General features: G+C 41.2%; 1 protein-coding gene across 2 annotated transcripts; it reads left to right on the forward strand.

Moving 5' to 3' along the window:
* The first annotated feature begins 291 nt into the window (after nt 1-291).
* On the forward strand, nt 292-16,437 carry XKRX (XK related X-linked). Of its 2 annotated transcripts, XM_057718770.1 has the most exons (4): nt 292-373; nt 1,726-1,791; nt 6,131-6,399; nt 12,861-16,437. In XM_057718770.1, exons 2-4 carry the CDS (start codon nt 1,760-1,762, stop codon nt 13,604-13,606), a joined length of 1,047 nt encoding a protein of 348 aa, XP_057574753.1. In that variant the 5' UTR covers nt 292-373; nt 1,726-1,759; the 3' UTR covers nt 13,607-16,437. The 2 variants fall into 2 exon arrangements, with proteins under 2 accessions (XP_057574753.1, XP_057574752.1); XM_057718769.1 differs by having other exon boundaries at nt 292-1,791.
* The last annotated feature ends 4,593 nt before the right edge of the window (nt 16,438-21,030 follow it).

Consider the following 21,030-nt stretch of genomic DNA (forward strand, 5'->3'; position numbering starts at 1 on the left):
CATTTTGCAACTGGAGAAATCAAAGCATAGAATATGGGTTTGTGGGCTGACCTTGAGTCTTGACACTTCCTCTGTCTTTTTCTTTCTTCCTTCTGCTACATACAGTCTCTCTTGGAAAGGAAACCCTACGGCCCAATTGCCTCCCTGGTCTCTCCCAGCCCCACTGTGATAAAATCTGTAGGGCAATAGGACCTAGGGAGATTCAACCCTGAGGCCGAGAGAGACACACCTGCTTAACCGCGTGGGTTGAGCGAGCGTGGGAGCGAGCTAGTTAGGGAGGGCGGGGTAGAAGTGGAGTCTGCTGCTGTTGGGGAAGAGGAATGCTGTGGCTCGCTCCAGGATCCCGGGGTCGTGATGAGAAGTGCTTCTGAAGGTTGGCCCAAGCCCCTTTTTGTCGCGCCTCTATGCACTGAGCCTCTTTCATCTGCCCGCCCTGGATCTCGCAGGCTGGTTTTGTTTGGCCCCAGCTGTCTCTCCTATTTTGCCCACCCCGCCATCGGTGCCTTCGTTCTTGAAGCCACCGACCTCTCACAGCTGGAAGTGCGGGCCAGGCAGGACCCCTGCTACAGACAGCGCCCAAGAGTTTGGCGACATCCGGCCGGCCGGGTTGGCACCCCGCACTTCGTGTTTTTCGCTAGCAAAGTTTCTCGGTGGAAGAGAAGCCCCTCCAGCTTTCTCTTGATCCTGTAGCGGGCGCGCGCTCCGCTTCTCTCCCCTCCGCTTCTCTCCCCAGTGACCGCGCTCCGGAACGGGGTTGTGGCTTTGCTCCTGCTGCTGGCCTGGCTGCCTTGCGGGCGGAGCTTGGGGAATCCGAGGAGCCGGCGCGAGAACCCTCTACTAAGCGCGAGTCCGGAGAGAGCGCCGGCGAGCAGGCGAGCTAATAGCCACAGCCTAGCATTAGCTAGGGTGCCTGCACACTGAACTGAATCCCCGAAGGGACGCTCAGGCTGCGCCCCGTCTTCTGTCCTGGCTCAGTTCTCGGCTGACTTGAGAGAGCATACTGGTCAGGGCTCCTCGAAAGAAGCTGCTGAGTGTCGGTGCCCCCAACAGAGTGGCTACCCCCCTGCCTGGGGGGCTGCGAAAGGCAGAGCCGCCACAGAAACAGCTATTCCCATGGCTCTTGACGCGCCTGGCACTGGACCCCGGGCTGGGCGCTAAGATGCTTGCTTTTGTCTTGTCCAAGTTCCACAGCACGTATGTTGACGATTGGAATCCTGGGCCAATTAAGAGTCAAGTCTCAAAGTGGTACTCCTGGGCTCTTCATTCCAGACTCCAACACGTCTAATTTGAGACTAGAACAGAGCGGTCTCCTGCTCTAACTAGTGGATCTCCGTTCTGGAATTGGACTTGACAGTTCTCTTCACAAATACTTGGACTGCAGTGGCTATAAGGTTCTTTTGGGGGGTGGGGATGGGAGTGCTCTGAAGACCAGCCCACAACACTCAGGACCTCAACAATGGACCGAGTTTTTGAAATTCCTGAGGAGCCAAACGTGGAGCCGATATCCTCTCTGGAGGAAGATGTCATCCATGGGGCCAACCCCCGATTTACCTTTCCATTTGGCATCCTCTTCTCCACGTTCTTGTACTGTGGGGAGGCAGCATCTGCCTTGTACATGGTTAGAATCTATCGGAAGAATAGTGAAACCTACTGGATGACATACACCTTTTCCTTCTTTATGTTTTCATCCATTATGGTCCAGTTGACCCTCATTTTTGTCCACAGAGATCTTGCCAAAGACAAGCCGCTATCATTGTTTATGCATCTGATCCTCTTGGGACCTGTTATCAGGTGAGCAAATTTTAATCTTTTCCCTCCTCCCATACCCCCCAACTGTGCAGCGAAAGATGAATTTAGTATTTTTAAGACTGATACTGTGCCTCTAATCGAATTGATTCTCCCATTCCCTCCCACTCTTAGCTTCCCTGCCTATCATCCAAAATGTCTTATCTGCAGTTAAGTGCCACCACAATGAACATGTGGCATGTACCTGTGTTCCAAAACCTTGTATGGTGCCATTAATAAGACTTCATTTGAGAATGTTTGCTATCTGGATTTGGGTTGTGAAAATTGGTATAAGACCAATTGATGTGGTCACCTTGTGAACATAGGCCATAGCTTCAGAGTGTGTTATTTTGACTCTGCCTTTTAGGTGCTCTTTAAATTGGATGAGAGTTCCTTACCCCCTCCATCCCATCTCACGTTCAGTTTCTTTACCCTGAGCTTCTTGGGCTACTGCTACTGCCATTTTCAAATTTTCTGGAGTAATTTGACATCTGTAAAATATTTTAAGCCATTCGTGCCCATGTGGCACCCCAACCCATTGTAGTTTATTTTTCTCTGTCAGTTTATTGGTCTCCTGTTTATCTCTTTGTATCTTTTTGCAATAAAGGTACACAGTTAAAAGGGGACAAAGGAAGATAGTCTATCTCTCCCTCTGGATACTGTAGCGCAGTGTAATAGTATTGAGTCTTTCCACTCAGATTGCTTTGAAGGGACAAGAATGTGCCTAGGATAGGGATATAGGCATCTGCGTCAGAAGTCTTATCTGGATGCTATGGGATATTCAAAGTAGAGAGATGTTGCAAAACTTATGAGGTCAGTACGAAAGAATAGACCAAGTTTACCTTGATTTCAGGAGAGGCAGAAACTTGCAGTCAGCTGAGGAATATGGGTCAGAGTGCTGATGTTGTAATTGCAATGGGAAGATATTTCGTCCTTAGAGAAATAAACACAGTCTGAAACTAAGAATGGAACTCCCCCCTTAAAATTTTTTTTCATCAATATGTTTAAATGCGGAGGAATTGATTATGCTCCATCAGCGAAAATATGGGACATCAACAGAAACAGTGGCTTGGAATTCAGGAGACCTGGAATCTAGCCTGCCCTCTGTCATTGACTAGTTATATGGCCTTGGTGAAATCCCTGAAGATGCCTTGAGCCTCAGTTCCTTCATCTGTAAAATAAATGGATTGAAACAATAGGTAAATAAATACAAACGGATTGGGCTAGATCGTGGGTCTGAAACTCAAACACTTACAGGGGCCAGGCAGGTGTACTAAATGAGTGAAGCAAGCCAAGTATGAGCAAAAAGAGTAGTTTCATGTGTGATGATAAATAAAAATGAAGTCTCGGTGTTAGAGAAATGATGTAGAGTAGTGAGTACCGTGGCAATCTGGAGTCTGCAAGATCTGCCTAAATGAGGCAGCCGCTCTACAGCTCCAGCCCATTGTTTCCCTGTTGGAATTCAGACCCAGTATCACCAAGGCCCCAACCTTTCAGGAGAAGCTCCCAAGACAGGATTTTATGTGAAAGAGAATGATTTAACATTTTGACAACTGATTTTGGTAATTAAATAAAAGCACTGTCTGGGCCAGACAAGCCACAGCTGTTCGTCAGATGTGACTCAGCTGGCCTATGCAACCTCTGGGCTAGATAATCTAAAGATCCTTTCCAAAAAAAAAAAAAAAACAATTATACTCCAGTAAAGATGTATTTAAAAAAAGTATAAAATAAAATAAAGGTACTTTCCAGTTCTAAATCTTTGAAATTAAGCTGTGAAAGGAAGACCTCATCTCGAACTTGGAACCAAGATGTCATTTAGAGATGTCATTAGAGGAGCAAGGAAACCATTCTTCTCACCCTCTTCAAATGCAATATATTGAGTTAACAGATCAAGCACTCTTAAGATGCAAATTTCAGTAAGCACTGCCGCAGCTCCCCGTTTTGAATTCTCTCTTTGCTTTGTGGCCTCCCAAGCCATCTTTGATTTGGACAGTCCATATGGAGTGTTGAGTACTGTGTTTCATTTCTGTCTTTTAGCTTCCACTAGAAATGGTTGGAAGGCATTTATAATCTCAGTCAGCTGTCCCCACAGCAGGGAAAAAATAATTAAAAGCTCATAAATTATATCCTTGATAATGCTTATTTTCAAGGCAAATTACTTTTTATGTAGGTAGGAACTTGATTAGTTCTGTTAGGCACATGAAGGTGTTTGGAGGGCCTGGCTCCCTTGTATGAAATGCAAAGATACTTCTGGAAACGAAAATGTACTCTCATTTCCTGCCGCTTATAAGCATGGCAAACACGCTTACTTAAACCAGTAAATAGTCTTTAGAATGGAAGCATAAACAGAATTCTTCATGCCACCGCCTCCCCCAATATTTTATTCAGCAAAGCATTGATGGGCTTGAGTTAAAAATCTAAAATCTTTTGTTGGAAATGCACTTATGCATTTTTCCTGAATAAGAAGATAAAGTTGCTTTTTTTCCTTTTCTGTTCTCTCCTTCAATCTTTTTCTCTCCTGGATTTTAGAGTTTTCCCTACAACGTGGATGTTTCAAACTACATGCTTTAGGCTGGTGCACATGCAGCAATCTCCAAGGGATCCCGTGGGAGAGCGATACAAATGAACTTATATACAAAACAGAAACAGACTCAAGACTTAGAAAACAAACTTATGGTTACCAAAGGGGAAAGGGGGGTGGGGGAGGATAAATTGGGAGTTTGGGATTGACACAGATACACACTACTATATATAAAATAGATAACCAATAAGGCCCTACTGTATGGCACAGGGGACTCTGCTTAATATTCTGTAACAACCTAAATGGGAAAAGAATTTGAAAAAGAATAGATATATGCATATATATAACTGAATCACTTTGCTGTGCACCTGAAACTAACACAACATTGTAAATCAACTATAGTCCGATATAAAATAAAAATTTTTTGAAAAAGGGATCCTGTGGAGAATGGCAACCAGCACATGTTCCAGACTTTTCTATTGGGAGCCAAAGGCCTAGAGAGCATATAAATCTCTGAGCTTGTATTTGGTCTGTTTTTTTGTTAAATTACATTACCATTATTATTATCTTCTCCTCCCATCACTTCTCACTCTGTATTCTTTTCTTCCTTCTTACTCTTTCATTTACTCAGCAAATATTTATCGAATGCCCACTATGTGATAAGGGTGGTGGGTAAAATAAATACAACCCATGCCCTCAGCCTGTCAGGAAAGACGGCTTAATTTTCGACACAACCGTTCTTACTTATCATAAAAAATAGTTCACTTTTTCCATTCACTTCAGTGTGAGTGGGGGAAGTGGTAACTCAGGTGTTCCAAAACAAGATGTTCTAGTTGCTTCTCTTTTTACCACATCAGAACTGCTGAAGACTTCTGATTTATAGGGGAGATATGGGACATACAGCAGGAAATGTGGTCTTAGTATTATTTCAAGGGTCATAGGCTTTCATAAGGATGTTTTATGCTTTATAGAGAAAGAACGACGTTTAAAAAGCTATTGTTCTCAAACAGGTCAAGAGGACCCCAGAACAACTTTTAAGGATATCTTTTGAGGTTCCCTAGGTATATAGTACATTTGGTTCTGAGTTGTCAAGGTTTTTTCCAGATCCCCTCCAAGACTTTTTGGCTGAGACAGTGATAGTTGTGGGCTTTGTCTTGAAAAAGCAGAGCTCAAAAGCCCTGATTATGGAGCTGAAAGCTTTGAGTAAGGAATGCTTTACCTCAGGAACTTGAGGTGTTATGAAAACCAGAGCCTTTTGGAACCTTCATCATTTTCTCTCAACACATTACTAGTGTCTTTGTGTTCAAGCCATTTTTCTGTCACAGGCTTATTCTTTTTTTTTTTTTCTTTAAGAACTTTTATTAAGACACAATTGACATACAATAAACTGCATATATTTAAAGTGTAGAATTTGATATTTTTTCTTATTAGTAATGTATGTATGGCAATCCCAATCTCCCAATTCATTCCCCCCACCCCGCCCCGGCTTTCCCTGCTTGGTGTCCATATGTTTGTTCTCTACATCTGTGTCTCTATTTCTGTACAGGCTTATTCTTAAAAAGACAAAGCAATTTCTTAAGTCCTCAAATACTTCTGAATTGGTGTTCTTAGGTTGGTCAATGACCAACAGAACACAAAGGATTTAGACTCAAGTGACATGTAGAAGGCATCACCAACTCCTTGACTCATGAGAAATGAGTAGAACAAGAGATAAGGAATGGCAAAAAGCAGCACAGTCCTCCTGAATTACTTTTCCCCCCCTCGTTATAACTTTCCTTCCTAGGACAGCTTTAGTTAAGTTCCCATGATGCTTTACTTCTGCAGATGTTTGGAGGCCATGATTAAGTACTTCACACTGTGGAAGAAAGAGGGGCAGGAGGAGCCCTATGTCAGCCTCACCCGCAAGAAGATGCTAATAAATGGCGAGGAGGTGCTGACAGAATGGGAGGTGGGCCACTCCATCCGGACCTTGGCTATGCACCGCAATGCCTACAAGCGTATGTCACAGATCCAAGCCTTCCTGGGCTCAGTGCCCCAGCTGACCTATCAGCTCTATGTGACCCTGATCTCTGCAGAGGTCCCCTTGGGTAGAGGTGAGTGGGGTCAGGAGAGGGGAGGGCTCCACTGAAATCAGGGGGTCTTAGAAATCTAGACCTGAGCTGTGCAATATACCGGCCACCAGCTTCATGTGGCTATTTAAGTTAAAATGAAAAATGAAAAATTTACTTTCTCAGTCATACTAGCTACACTTCAAATGCTCAGTAGCTGTGTGTGCCTAGTGATTACTGTATTGGTATTATAGAACTTTCCACAGAAAGTTTTATTGGACAGCACCGATAGTCAACTTGGGGAGCCGGACATCTCAGGCCTGCCAGATTTCTTAGACTGGGGTAAGGTATTTAGACTAAAAATGCCACAAATAAACCCTCTCTGGGCCCAGAAGAAGTGAGTAATACCAGCAGCCAGTAGGACATTTTCCCCACCCACAATGTTTAAATTGTACTGAGGGTGTTTGGTCGGTTGGTTTTTGGTTTAGGGATGGCTACCTTTAAATAAGAGGTTCCCAAATATGAGGGCGAGTCAAAAATTATTCACACTCTCGCTGTAGAATTTATTTTAATTAACTTTTAGAAAAGACAAATACATTATTTTTTGACATAATCTCCTTGCTTTTCAATACACTTTGTCCATCTGTCAACAAGCTTTCGTATTCCCTCATTAAAAGATGTTTTAGGCTGAGCTGTGAGCCACAAATGCACCACTGTCTTTGCTTCATCAGAAGTGAGTCTTTGTCCTTGTAGGGCTGCTTTCAGGGGACCAAACAGGTGAAAGTCCAATGGAGCAACTTCTCTCTCCATTCATACACACTTCTTCATGACAAAACACTTTCTCCATACTGTGCACAAAGTCTTTGATAAATAATGGCACCAGGTACACCCTCAGACCACAAAAAAACAAATCACTGCACGCTGCTCTTCTTTCATGCAGATCACAATTGGGGCATCCATTTTTGCTCACACCGCAGTTACAAATGAACTGATGTAACTTGTTCTCACCTGCACAGCAGAGACTGGGGAGACAGTAGCCTTGAACGGAAAGTGCTGATGAGACAGTGCGGCCAACAGAAGTTTCAATATAACTGGAGTGCGGATAATATTTGACTCACCCTCATATTATGGATCATGAGAAAATATAATTACTGGATGAAAGCTCCTTTTTTTTTTAATTTTTTTTTTATTTTTTGGCACATGGGCTTAGTTGCTCCGCGGCATGTGGGATCTTCCTGGAGCTGGGATCGAACCCGTGACCTCTGCATTGGCAGGAGGATTCTTAACCACTGCACCACCTAGGAAGCCCCAAAAGCTCCTTTTAAAACTTACATTCCATACTCAGACCTGAATCAATCTGAGTGTGAGGAGGCCAGGAGTCTGTATTTTTAAACATACCCCAGTTAATTCTGATCAGCCACTTTTGGGAACCACTGATTTAATTGTTCCTTCCAACTCCAGTGGGGAGAAAGAAAAAGGGGTGTGGAATGAATATTGATGTGAGTCAGACCTAGTCCCAATTCTGACCTTCTCTGTGATCTTTAGAGGAAGTTACCAAAGAGGTCACTGTCTTAATTTCCCACTTGTAAAAAATCCTGAGATGATTAAGCCTCTAGCTTGGGCTGGAGCTGGTACAGCTCTGTGGTATTGCTTTGGACTATTTCCTTACTATTAGGTGGTGACCCTGCTTGGCAAAGCTCCATGTTTCAAATAAATATAAGGAGGAAATGTGCCCTTTTTTCCCTCTGCTAAGAATTGGTCATGAAGTTCTACTGGTCTTGAAGCTTTTTACATACCTAGAATTGACAGTGTGGGGAGAAAAATCTCTGGAAATGACGATGCTTTTCCATGAGAATTTTGCAGGTAATTAAATCGTCTAATTAAAATATGTATGCATTGTAAAAGTAATACATGCACAAACCGAAGGGCCTGCGGGTAATTGTATATGCACAGACTATTTCTAGAAAGATATACAAGAAACTACCTCTAGGGAGTGAAAATGAGAAGTCAGCTAGCTTTTAGCTTTTGCTTTATATTCTTTTATATGGTTTGAATTTCTTTTTACCATGGTCATGTATTACTATTTTTGGTCCTTATTTTTTTTAATTATAAAAATTAGACATGGTTATGGTAGAGATTCAAAACTGTACAGAATGTATGTAAAATGGGAGATGTAACCTCACTTCTCAAAGTAATCTGTATACCATTTAGTGTATATCCTTTCAGACTTCTCCATCCTTCCCTCCCTCCCTCCTTCCCTCCTTTCCTTCCTCCCTTCCTTCCTTCCCTCCCTCTTTCTTTTTTTTCTTTCTCTTTTTCTTTTTCTTTCTTTCTTTCTTTCTTTCTTTCTTTCTTTCTTTCTTTCTTTCTTTCTTTCTTTCTTTCTTTCTTTCTCTTTCTTTCTCTCTCTCTCTCTCTCTCTTTCTCTCTTTCTCTCTTTCTCTCTTTCTTTCTCTTTCATTATTTTAGAATTCCCTGTGCTATACAGCAGGTTCTCATTAGGTATCTATTTTATACGTAGTAGTGCAGACTTCTTTTTACTATGTAAATATACATACAACTTATGTGTATATATATTTGCTAAAAAGGGCTGTATTCAGCAGCATGTTTTTTTCAAAAGTATGCCAATATTTCTTCAACAGTTATTTATATTTATATATTAATGATAAATATCTATATATTTCCTTTATATGAATTGGACCATTCTTTCTTATTTCCCTAATCTTCTGTTGGTAGGATTAGAGTTTGTTTATAATTTTTCCATGCAAAAAAGTTTTTATCTGATTACAGTCTATGCTCCTATGAACCTCTTTATAAGTACCTGTGTACTGGAATGGGACTTTGTAGAATAATTTCTAAGTTGCTGGGAGAAAAGATATGCATGTTTAGAATTTTATCAGTACTGCCAGAAGGTTGTATGAATTTGTATTCCCACCAGCAGTGTATGAATGTGCCTGTTTCTTCATATCTTAAACTAAATATCTGTATAATTATAAAATAACTGTTTTAATAATTTGCTTTCTTTATGAGTAAAGCTGAGCATCATTTCATGTTCGGTCATTTGGTTCTTTAAATATCTTATTTATATGTTACTCACTTTTTCTAGTGTGTTGTTTGTCTTTTCCTTATAAATTTGGAGGAGCTATTTACTTATTCTGGCTATTAATCCTTTCTCTGCTGTGGATAAGTGTGTATGTATACATTTGTATAATGTTCTGTATGTGTGTACATACACACATTTTAAATGTGCATATACATGTCATGTAACAGATGTGCAACACACTACATGTAAGAGACAATATGCTTGTAGTATTTTCTGGCATTTTGAAGTATTAAATTTTTATGCATTCAAATTCTTTATTGCTTTTAGATCTTGTGCCTTTCTTACCAAGGCCTTTCACAGCTCACATCTGATAGAGCAATTTAGCCTGATCTTGCAATCAGAATGAATTTTCACAATTAATTTGTCAATTCACCCACCAGAAAACCAAACAAAGCAAAACAATAACAACGAAAGAAAAAACATTTTATTGAGACTGTGATTGGGATTGCAGTCAGTTATTCAGGTAATTTTGGAGGGAGTTTACATCTTTATAGAGTCAGTGAGTTTCATGTTAGAAGATAATTTAACTCTCCATTTCATTAAATATTTAAAAATCACTTTATTGAGGTATGATTGACAGACAAAAAGCTCTACCTATTTAATGTGTACAACTTGATGAGTTTGGAGATAGATATACATCCATGAAACATCACTACACTCTGTACCATAAATTTGTAAGACCTGTAGCAAGAAAATTGCAGTCAACCCTGGGTATCTGCAGGGGATTGTTTCCAGGATCCCCTGCGGATACCAAAATCTGCAGATGCTCAAATCCCTTACATAAAATGGTGTAGTATTTGCATATAACCTGTGTACATACTTTACATCATCTCTAGGTTACTTATAATACCTAATACAATGTAAATGCTATGTAAATAGTTACGAATATGATGTAAATGTTGTGTAGATAGTTGCCAGTGCATGGCAAATTCAAGTTTTGCTTTTTGGAACTTACTGGAATTTTTTTCTGAGTATTTCCTATCCATGGTTGGTTGAATCTGTGGTTGCAGAGGGCCAACTATATACAACTTTACTGAAGTACATTTCATGAAATGTTTTAAAATATACTTCAGTAAAATTGTATCATTTTCTTGTTAAAGGTTTTTCACATTTTTGTAAGGCTTATGTCTAGGTGGTCTATCAGTTTTGAAATCACCTGATTTCATAAGTGTCAGGGTAGCATGTAAAGTAAATGCATCTCCTGCACTTCTGGAAGTAGAGAATGGTGATGATGGTGATGATAGGAGCTAGCAGATAGCATTTACTATGTTCCAGGCATTTCTCTAATGTAATTATTTCATCTAAATCTTCACAACAACGCTATGAGATACTTGTTGTTATCCACATCTTACAAATGAGCAAACAGAGGCACCGAGAGGTTAAGCAAATGCCCCAAGGTCCCATAAGTAATAGATGGCAAAAAGGATTGGAATCCAGGACATCTGCCTTTAGAACCCGTGTTTCTAACTATATCACTAGACAAAGGATGTCAGGGAAGCTTTCTGCAAGGCCTTGTTTTCAATTCTTCGTGATTTCTCCTATTAAAAACTTTCTGACAATACCCTCTCTTTTAAGGTTTTGTAAACTACTTTTTGGTTTTAGTTTTCCTCATTTTCAGCCACCTTCCTGTCTGCTCCTTGCTACTCCTTTTCTTATTCCCTTTTCTCTGGGAGGCCATCTGGGTCAGCATAGATGAACAAATTCACTAGCAGCATTATGACCTCTTATGGCAAGAGTCTGTTTGTAGGGAGACAGATGGAAGGTGTTTTTACATTTATTGGAAGCATCAGGCTTTCTGCCTTTTCTTACACTACTATCAATAAATGAGTTCTAAATTTAAGGGAAAGCATCACCACACTTGGCTGGCTGTACATATGCCCTGATGTTCCAAACTCCACAAGGAGCATCAACTTTTGAGGATGGGACTGAGAGTGGTTTATAAAGCTAAGAGTATATCAGATCATTATGTTGTACACCTTAAGCTAATACAATGTTATATGTCAATTACATCTCAATAAAGCTGGAAAAAAATAAATAATAAAAATAAAGCGAAGAGTAGATGCTTTAAGAGAGTCTTCCATTCCAGTCTTTGAGACTCCAACCCTCTACTTAGAGCCGGAAAAGACCTCAGAAACAAAGCTGTGCTTCTTTTTGGGTTTCCATGGGAAGGTCTTTACTTCTCTTGCAGATGAAATTGACATTTCAATGGCTGTAGTTCCCTGCATCCAGTGTTTTTATGGGAACAGAAAGCTCCGGCTTTTCTTTTCAATGGGTGCACTCAGGCCTCTCACTCTCCTTGAGAGCACTAGATTTTTCTTAGTGATTGGTATCCTCTGACATAAAGAAAGGAAGAAAAGGAAAGGACCACCGTGTGACCTATAGTTGAGACTTAGGATAGAAGATTAGGGGGCATCATGATCCTTCAGGGCCCCTATCTAACACACAGTGGTATGGATGTTATGGGCTAGGAAATGGGATTCTTAAATTTTTAAACCACTCTGCAGAAGTTTGGGGATTTCTAAAGTATACCAAAGCATGGGGAAATTGGCATTGCTGATGAGTAATACAAGCAACTCTAGAATATCTCAGTGACCTAGGGGACTGAGGCACATAGATATTCAGTGAGTTGCACAAGGTCCCACACTGCTGAACTAAGGACTTCTAATTGTAGGTATGTCATGCTGCCTCTCTAAACTCAGAATTCGTCATTAATTCCACAAACATTTGTTGAGCACCTACTGTACTACAGGCAGTGTGCTAGGCTCTGGTGATACAGGAGTGAACAAAATAGACATGGTCCCTTCTGCTCTCATGGAATTTCCAGTATACATTTTACATTCTAGAAGCATACACAGGAAAAGATTAGTTCCTTAAAGAAGATGTTCATCAAAGCAGGGACTTCTATAACCAAAGGCATTCTCTCTGAGTCTCCTAAGACTGGATTGTTTTTCAGATCAAGTTCTTTCTGCATCCATGGTTTTCTCAGAAACTTGTTTCATCAGGTAGATGCTGCCTGTCCCTTTAGATGTACTTTTCTTGTCTTAGTGACCTCTCAATGCTAGTTCTGAGACCCACTTTTTAAAAAAGTTTATTTTGTATGTTTATATGATTATTAAAGTATTACCAGTACATGTTCACTTCTAATTTCATGGGAAATTTAGAAACTAGAAAAATGTAGAAAAAATTTAAAACTGCTACAATCCCTATCACACAAAAAAATTAGTTTATTTCCATTTTCTTTCTGTGTGTGCTGTTTGCTTACATAACTGTTCATTCATAGGTTTACTCTTAACTTGGGCCCTCAAGTCTTACCTATCATATCCCTGGACCTCTGGGTCAGAGTACAGACTTCACCAATATTGACCAATTGTCTATTTTTTTGTTTGTTTTTGTTTTCTTACAGCTGTGCTAATGGTCTTTTCCCTGATATCTGTCACCTATGGGGCTACCCTCTGCAATATGTTGGCTATCCAGATCAAGTACGATGAATACAAGATTCGCCTTGGGCCACTAGAAGTCCTGTGCATCACCATTTGGCGGACATTGGAGATCACCTCCCGCCTTGTGATTCTCGTGCTCTTTTCAGCCACCTTGAAATTGAAGGCTGTGCCCTTCTTATTGCTGAACTTCCTGATCATCTTCTTTGAGCCTTGGGTTAAGTTCTGGAGGAGTGGTGCCCAGATGCCCAGTAACATTGAGAAAAATTTCAGCCGGGTTGGCACCCTGGTGGTATTGATTTCTGTTACCACCCTCTATGCTGGCATCAACTTCTCTTGCTGGTCAGCTTTGCAGTTGAAGTTAGCAGACAGGGACCTTGTTGAGAAAGGTCAGAACTGGGGACATATGGGCCTGCACTATAGTGTGAGATTGGTAGAGAATGTGATCATGGTCTTGGTTTTTAAGTTCTTTGGAGTGAAAGTGTTACTGAATTACTGTCATTCCTTGATTGCCTTGCAGCTCATTATTGCCTATCTGATTTCCATTGGCTTCATGCTCCTTTTCTTCCAGTACTTGCACCCATTGCGCTCACTCTTCACCCACAATGTAGTGGACTACCTCTGCTGTGTCTGCTGCCACCGGCACCCTCGGGGCAGGGTTGAGAACTCAGAGCCATCCGTTGATGCTGAAGCAAGGGAAAGCACTGTCTGATTCTATCTGTTGGGTATTTGGGGATGGGTTGGGGGTTGCCAAGAACAACTGTGAAATTGAAGGAGGTGATGAGGCTCATGGGTGAGTACCCACCAGGACATCTTTATGAGTTTTATGTAAGCCTATCAGAAGAAAGAGCAGCCCCCAAATAGATTTGATTTCCTTAAGATTGACTGCTATGTTTGGATACCAAGGTAACCACTGGGTACCCGGAAGGGTCAGAGATATCATTCACATTCCTCCCACACAGGTCAGCTGTCTGGCTGCCCTATGAGATAACTTACCTCTATGCACCTAAGGCTCTCTGTGACCTTTAAGCTCTGCTCATTTGCTTGAGCATTACTGAGCTTTCTGTGGGCTGAACTGAATGGCCCAGAATCCCACCAGAATATATCCTGACTAATCAGAGGATGTGACTACTTACCAGCTATGGGTACCTCCCAGGAAACAGTCTAATGTGAAACATGTAACTGTGAACGTGGCTGGAGTCTTTTAATTCCAATGAGAAACACTGATTAAGCGGAAAGCCCCCACTATTAAAAGAGCTGCTCCCCAAATGAGTTAGCTCTCCATTAGGACTTTACTAGTGATCATTCATCAAGGATCTTTGTTTTCAATGGCCCTTCAAAGACATACTCTGAGGAGGGAGTACAGAGTAGGATTCCTTCAAGGCATAAAGCAGAATGACTCTTTATCTCAGGGACCTGCAGGGGCCTCCAGTGTGTTGAGTGGAGTGGTTGAATCAAAGCTCTCACTTCATGCCTCCTTATCAGGGATTCCCTCCAACCTGGCTTTTCTGTGCTCTTTGACCAACATTGATGGAAATCTCAGAGAAGCTGAACTGTGATTGAAAATGCTTCTAATGTGTGGAAGAAATGAAGATTGCTTTGTGTCTCCTACTATCCTGAGTATTCTGTTGATTTATTTTTTTTAGGGGAGAGAGATGTAGTAATAGCTAGGACATCACCTTTATGTTGCTTGGGGTTGGGAGAGTGGCTAACACTCCAAGGTAGAGTGGAGGCAGAGGGGGGAAACCAGGTCATGTTAAATCATCATCTGCCCACAGGATTTTATTTTCTAATAAGGAGCATGTCCTTATCAACCATCTGCTCATTCCCACACCTCCAGTGGGTGAATGCAGGTCTCCCTTCCTTATGTATCTTAATGTTTATATCTCATATGAGTTGGATATTTTGATGAGAATGTCAGCTGCATGTCTCTAAAGTCACCAAGGAATTGAAGTTACTGTGGCCACTGCCTATTGGGACCGAGTATCCCAGCATTTACCTAACTAATGCTTGCCTGTTACAGACCAGGAAAGTGAGAAAAAGTCCTAGTAGCATGTACCAGTTGTGCCCACCACGATGCTGTGAGGAATTGTTAACAGTCTAACCTAAGGCTTTTCATTCTCGTCCAGTTTTACTCTTGGGATCATGTTAAGAATTCATCTTTAGCCATTTCCCCTCCTCTTATCCAGTGTCAGGACATTATGGTGGAAGAGCTCCCTCTTCTAACTAGCAGGGCTATGAGCCAGAATTGTCCTAGTTCCTGACATGCCTAGTGTGGTTTTCCCATCTTCAACCACTGTTTGGGGCTAAAAGGATTGGATACTAATTTGGGGGAGAGTAAAGTGACTTGCTTTGGAGCAGTGGAGATTTCCTTTTTCAACCTAAGTCCCTCATTCCTCATCCTCATTTTTCATAATGGAGATGTAGGTTGTTATCATAAAAAGCACACACTGCTGTCCTCTGACTGTTATTCAGGTGAATCTGAAAGAAATAATCTACCAAACCTCCAGAAGAACACACTGCCTCTTTGGAATTCAAGCAAGAATTTCTCCCTAGTGGTTAATGTGCCTTCCATTAAGAGCAAGAGCAGTGTGGAACTATAATTTGGTCCATAAAAGCCATGTGAGTCAGCTACTTAAGGGTCAGGTGCTATGAGAACATAGAGACACACAGTGAGCAAGGCAAGCCAATTAGAGCTGGAGTGGAGATACACATGGCAGAAAAATGTGCCTCCCGCTGGACCAGGCATATTTTCCCCCACGTATCCTCTCCAGCCTCAGTGACTTAATATCCCAGGAATGCAGGGAGTTTAGGGTAAGGAGTGTGGACCAAGTTCCACCTGAAAAACCTGCTGCTCTTACCTACAGAGAAGAGACACTAGTGATACATTATACAAATGAAGCTTCAGAACCTCCTATAGGTGGTGGCCTTTCTGTTCCACAGCAATCTTACGGATACACACGAGATGAAGAAATTGTGGGATATAGGGGTAGCGCAGAGAAAAGTGCTCCTTTCCATCCGCAGACACTTCATTAATTGACTGCTCTCTTTTTACCTTCTGAAATCTTAAAGCCACACAGTGTACATTTGTAGGGGCAAGTCTAACTGAGTGGCAGAGGAGGCAGAAATGGGGCCAGCAAATGGGTCTTGGAGTGCAGAATCACAGTGTTTGGGGGCAAATGCTAGGCTGTTGTAACAACTATCCTCATGTCATTAGAAATTCAGTAGGCTAAGTATGGGCAAATGAACGTATTAAGGAAACGTATTAAATAAACTAATGGTTGTCAATTTCATTTGCTTCACAAATTCTTTAAAGACTATGGGCATAGAACCATGAGACACTGTAGGATAATTAAATACTAGCTAATATTTATGAACACTATATGCATTATTTCATTCAATCCTCACAACAACTCTTATGAGGGTAGGTACTGCTATTCCGCATTTTATACATGAAGATTCTAAGTCATAGAAAAGTGAAGTGACCTACCTAAGGTCACAGAGAGCGTCAGAGCCAAGATTCAGTCTTGATATACTCTTGATCTTGATGTAAACCTCTAAGTCCTCTTAAGTCCTTTGTGAAAATTATTTTAATATGTTAATGGTTTCAAGAATATTTTATGGGCTCTGGCTGGGTTCATATCAAGCATGCTTTCTCACAAACACTCCTTATCAAGGGGTACCACTCAGTTCACTCTAGGGAAGGGTTAAATCCTAAAAAGCCTAGGATGAAAACCGAGCAGGTGTTCACATGCACTTGTAGGCTGGGGACTGGGAGGGTTGGAGGGGAGGGGAAGGATGGTGAAGGGAATCATTTCCTTTCTAGTTTCAGGATTTTGTCTCCTGTGTGTTCTTAGACATATACTTTCCAGACCCTGGTTGTGGGAATAAAACTGGAGGGAGCAGTTCCCAGTCAGGTTTATATGAATACTTCCTCCAGAAATAACCAATCATAGCAGGGCAGTGCTGAAGCTCCTTCTCTTATACTTTCTCTTGCCAACACTGCTCTTACTCCTGCTGAGAAGCTGATTCCCAGAGCAGGCCAGGGGATAGGGATGGTACAGAATAATGCCCCTCTGGGAGCTGTCACAGTCCTGAGAGCCTAGGTCAACCTTGAATGCTCTTTCAGCTAGCCCCCTCATGCCTGCACCTCACAAGGTCACAGTCCCTAGCGTTACAGAATTGATTGCTACTTCCTGGGGTAGGGCGAGGTGGGCCGCTGTAGGGTTGGGTACTTCCCAAACATTCCATCTTAATCTGGGAGCCTCTGTCTATGAGAAATCTTTTAGTACAAAATCAGTTGACTCTGGGGATTTCCTAGGTGGTGCAGTGGTTGAGAATCGGCCTGCCAATGCAGGGGACATGGGTTTGATGCCTGCTCCGGGAAGATCCCACATGCTGCAGAGCCTCTAAGCCCGTGTGCCACAACTGTTGAGCCTGTGTGCCACAACTACTGAAGCCCGCGCACCTAGAGCCTGGACTCCACAACCAGAGAGGCCACCGAAATGAGAAGCCCGCGCACCACAATGAAGACTAGCCCACTTGCCACAACTAGAGAAAGCCCGTGTGCACCAATGAAGACCCAACACAGCCAATAAATAAATACATACATACTGTAAATTTATAAACAAAACAAAACACAGTCAGTCGACTCTGGACCCTCCAAAATATTTACCCAAGAGTGGAGATCCTCCTTCTCTAAAGCTTTTGCTATTGGGCTTTATTTCTGTTGGGAGGTGGTGATTTGAGCAATATCCTCCGAACTGAGAAGGAACTTTAAGACTGAAAAGTGAAGCAGGCAACTCCATAAAGTGCAATTAGGAAGTTTATTGTGGGTAACATATATAGACAGGATCAGGTACATAATGATCCAGAGGTATTCACAGCTGTGCTCTGTGCCCCCGAAAGCAGTGTGGGGGAGTTTAAAGAGGCCAGAGCTAAAAGTAGAATCTGGCTACCAAGGGAGAAGCAAGTATGCATGTATGGGAACCAGGGTTTTTCCTCCCCCACCCCAGGGGTCTCATTACCATTACCCATCTATGTCAGTAAAAGGTATTCTTTAGTTTTCATATCAGATGGAAGCAAGGGTAAAAGTTGATAGGGAACTTACCTGGCTTGGGTGCATTCCTAGTGAGTAGGCTAAAGCTCAGTCATGCAGAGAGGGGAGGGAGTAGGACTGCGAGCCTAAGATGGAGCTGCCAAAATGGAGTCAGAGTGGTTCAGCTGGAGTCAGTGCGGTTCAGCTGCACAATTACTATCTTCAGAGGGCACATAAGCCCATAATCATATCATGCCTTTCCTCCTGAAAGACTGGCACCATCAGTCACACACTTTAGACCTTAGGGCCTCTGGGGTGCACAGTGAAAGTATGTTATGGGCCTTGGCAACAAAGCATATACCATGTGAACCCGGAAAGTAGCAAGGCCGATCTGTGTGAGATATGAGAACTACCTGTGAAAACACATTTCCATGTGTGGAAATAACTACATTTGAATAGCACTTTATAATATTCAAGACATGCTTACACATGTTACCTCTCTTACCGACGTGTCATGGTTAGGACAAGCCCTCTGAGTTGTACACATGGATTTACATTGTTCTAATGGGAAGGATAAATTAGGAGGATGGGATTAATATATACATACTACTATATATAAAATAGATGAACAACAAGGTCCTACTATATAGCACAGGGAACTATACTCAATATCTTGTAATAACCTATATTGGAAAAGAATCTGAAAAAGAATATATATATATATGTGTGTGTGTGTGTGTACAACTGAATCACTTTGCTGTTCCCTTGAAGCTAACACAACACTGTAAATCAACTCTACTTCAGTTAAAAAAAGAAGCCTGTTAAGAAGGAGGATATAATAAGGACAAATAAATTTAGCCATGAGTGTATTAAATAAATAAATACAATAGCTAACTTTCAATTCAATTTATCAATTATTAAATTCTTATTTTGTGCCTGTAAAACCTATGCAGATACCTCAAAATGCTACACAGTTGCTGAAAGACAAGTGAATCCAAGATATTGAGTGTAAGTGATGTTGGAAATAAATAGGCACTCTCATATTACTGGTATGAGAGTAAAGTATTTGCACAAATTTTCAGAAGGCAGCTTGTCAGTATTTGTCAAAATTAAATGGGTATACTTTGTCTCAGAATTTTAACCTCTGAGAATTTTTCCTATGGAAACATAGCCACAATTGTGCAGAGAGATATGTACAAGAATGTTCATAACCATGGAAAATTGGTAACTTAAATTTCCATCTACAGGGAAATGATTAAATTCTGGCAATTCCATAATTGGAATACTGTCCAGTCATTAAGAAGAATGGGGCAGATGTATACGGCATGTGCTAAGTGAGAAGACAGGTGAAAAAAGCAAGTTGGAGAACAAAATATATAGGATAAGGTTACGAAGACAAAATTTGGAAAGAAGGGTATGATAGAAAGAATGATGCCCACCCCCTCCCACCCTACCCCAAAGATCTTCTTGTCCTAATTCTCAGACCCTGTGAATGTCATGTTACATGGCAAGGGAGAATTAAGGGGGAATTGAGGTTGCTAATCAGTTTGCCTTAAAATGGGAAGTTACCCTGGATTATCCGGGTGTGCTAGATATAATCATAAAGGTCCTTATAAGATTGAAAGTGATGTGAAGATGGAGGCAGAGATATTTAAAGATGTTATACTGTTGGCTTTAAGATGGAGGCAGGGGCCACAAACTGAGACATGCAGCTCTAGAACCTGTAAAAAGCAAGGAAATAGATTCTCCCATAGAAACTCCAGAAGGAGAAGGGCCCTGCTGACACTTTGATTTTGGCCCCATGAAACTGGTTTTGGATTTCTGTCAGAACTGTAAGAAAATGTTCTTCTTTCTTTGTTTTAAAAAAAAATAAAACTACCTAGTTTGTGGACATTTATTAAAGTGGCACTAGGAAACAAATACAAAGGGAAAAGATGATTACTTGATACTTTAATGTCACATTGAGAACATTTTCTGACAGGCCTAAGTGACATCTGACTCTCTAGGTCCAGAGGAGTGTAATTTAGCACAATTGATAGGGGTTTTGTCATTTTACAATTCTATAAGATTGATGCAATGACATTTTCTGTCCACCTAAAGAAGACACCATGATTTTGGTTTTTATTGCCCTTTTGGACATTAATCAGCTTTGATTCTAACTTGGCAATATTATTTTAGCATTCCTTTGTTTTTTAACTGACTATATATAAAATACCAGTTCTCACATCCTCTTTTGAGTTAACTTTGCCATCCTGCTGGTTTCCTCCTTCATGAGTTAAAATTAAACTTTGACACATGCTCACACTCTTTGTATAAAACTTTTTTTGAACATTTTGAGAATCATACTTTAACAATGATCCCATTTTTGTAAAAACAAAGCGAAAACAACAGTATGGCGGTGGGAGGAGCTGGAGGAAAATGCTCCAAACTCTTTATAGCAGTTCTCTGGTTGGGGAAGTGGGGGAGATGATTGGGGATTTCTTTTGTGTTAAGTAGTTTCCAGTATTTGAATTTTGTGATGTTTGTAAACTGAAAAATATATTACTTTAAAAAGTAAATATATGTAAAAAATTATTCACACACAGTGTCTGCTCCCAACAAGTTTAAGATCTGGTTGGAGAGGGAGAGATGTACTGCATACAACTAACTAGAAATATAAGACGAATTATGATAGGTGCCCATGAAGGAAGTGGGCTATCATCTAAAATTGAGTGCTTGTTAGATACCAAGTTTCATGTTGGATCGTTTACATCATTTTATTTCATCACAACAATCCTCTGAGGTAGATGCTATCTATCTCCATTTTTCAGATGAAGAAGCTGAAGCTGAGAGTGACTTGCCTAAGGTCACACAACTACTAAAGGAAAGAGGCAGAATTTGAATCCTGGCCTTTTTTTTATTCCAAAGCTCATATCCTTCCCATTCTACTATACTGCCTCCCATAGATGTTCGGTCCAATGGTCTGGACTGGGTAGGACTGAAGTCAGTGGGTATTTCACACTCAGCTTTGGCTCTTTAAATGGGGCAGGTGCATTCACAGAAGGGAACAAAGGATGCTTATCTCTAATACATACCCAAACTAGCCTATGGCTTAGCCA

The sequence above is a fragment of the Hippopotamus amphibius genome, chromosome X (genome assembly GCF_030028045.1).
Source record: "Hippopotamus amphibius kiboko isolate mHipAmp2 chromosome X, mHipAmp2.hap2, whole genome shotgun sequence".
NCBI classification, from domain to species: domain Eukaryota; kingdom Metazoa; phylum Chordata; class Mammalia; order Artiodactyla; family Hippopotamidae; genus Hippopotamus; species Hippopotamus amphibius.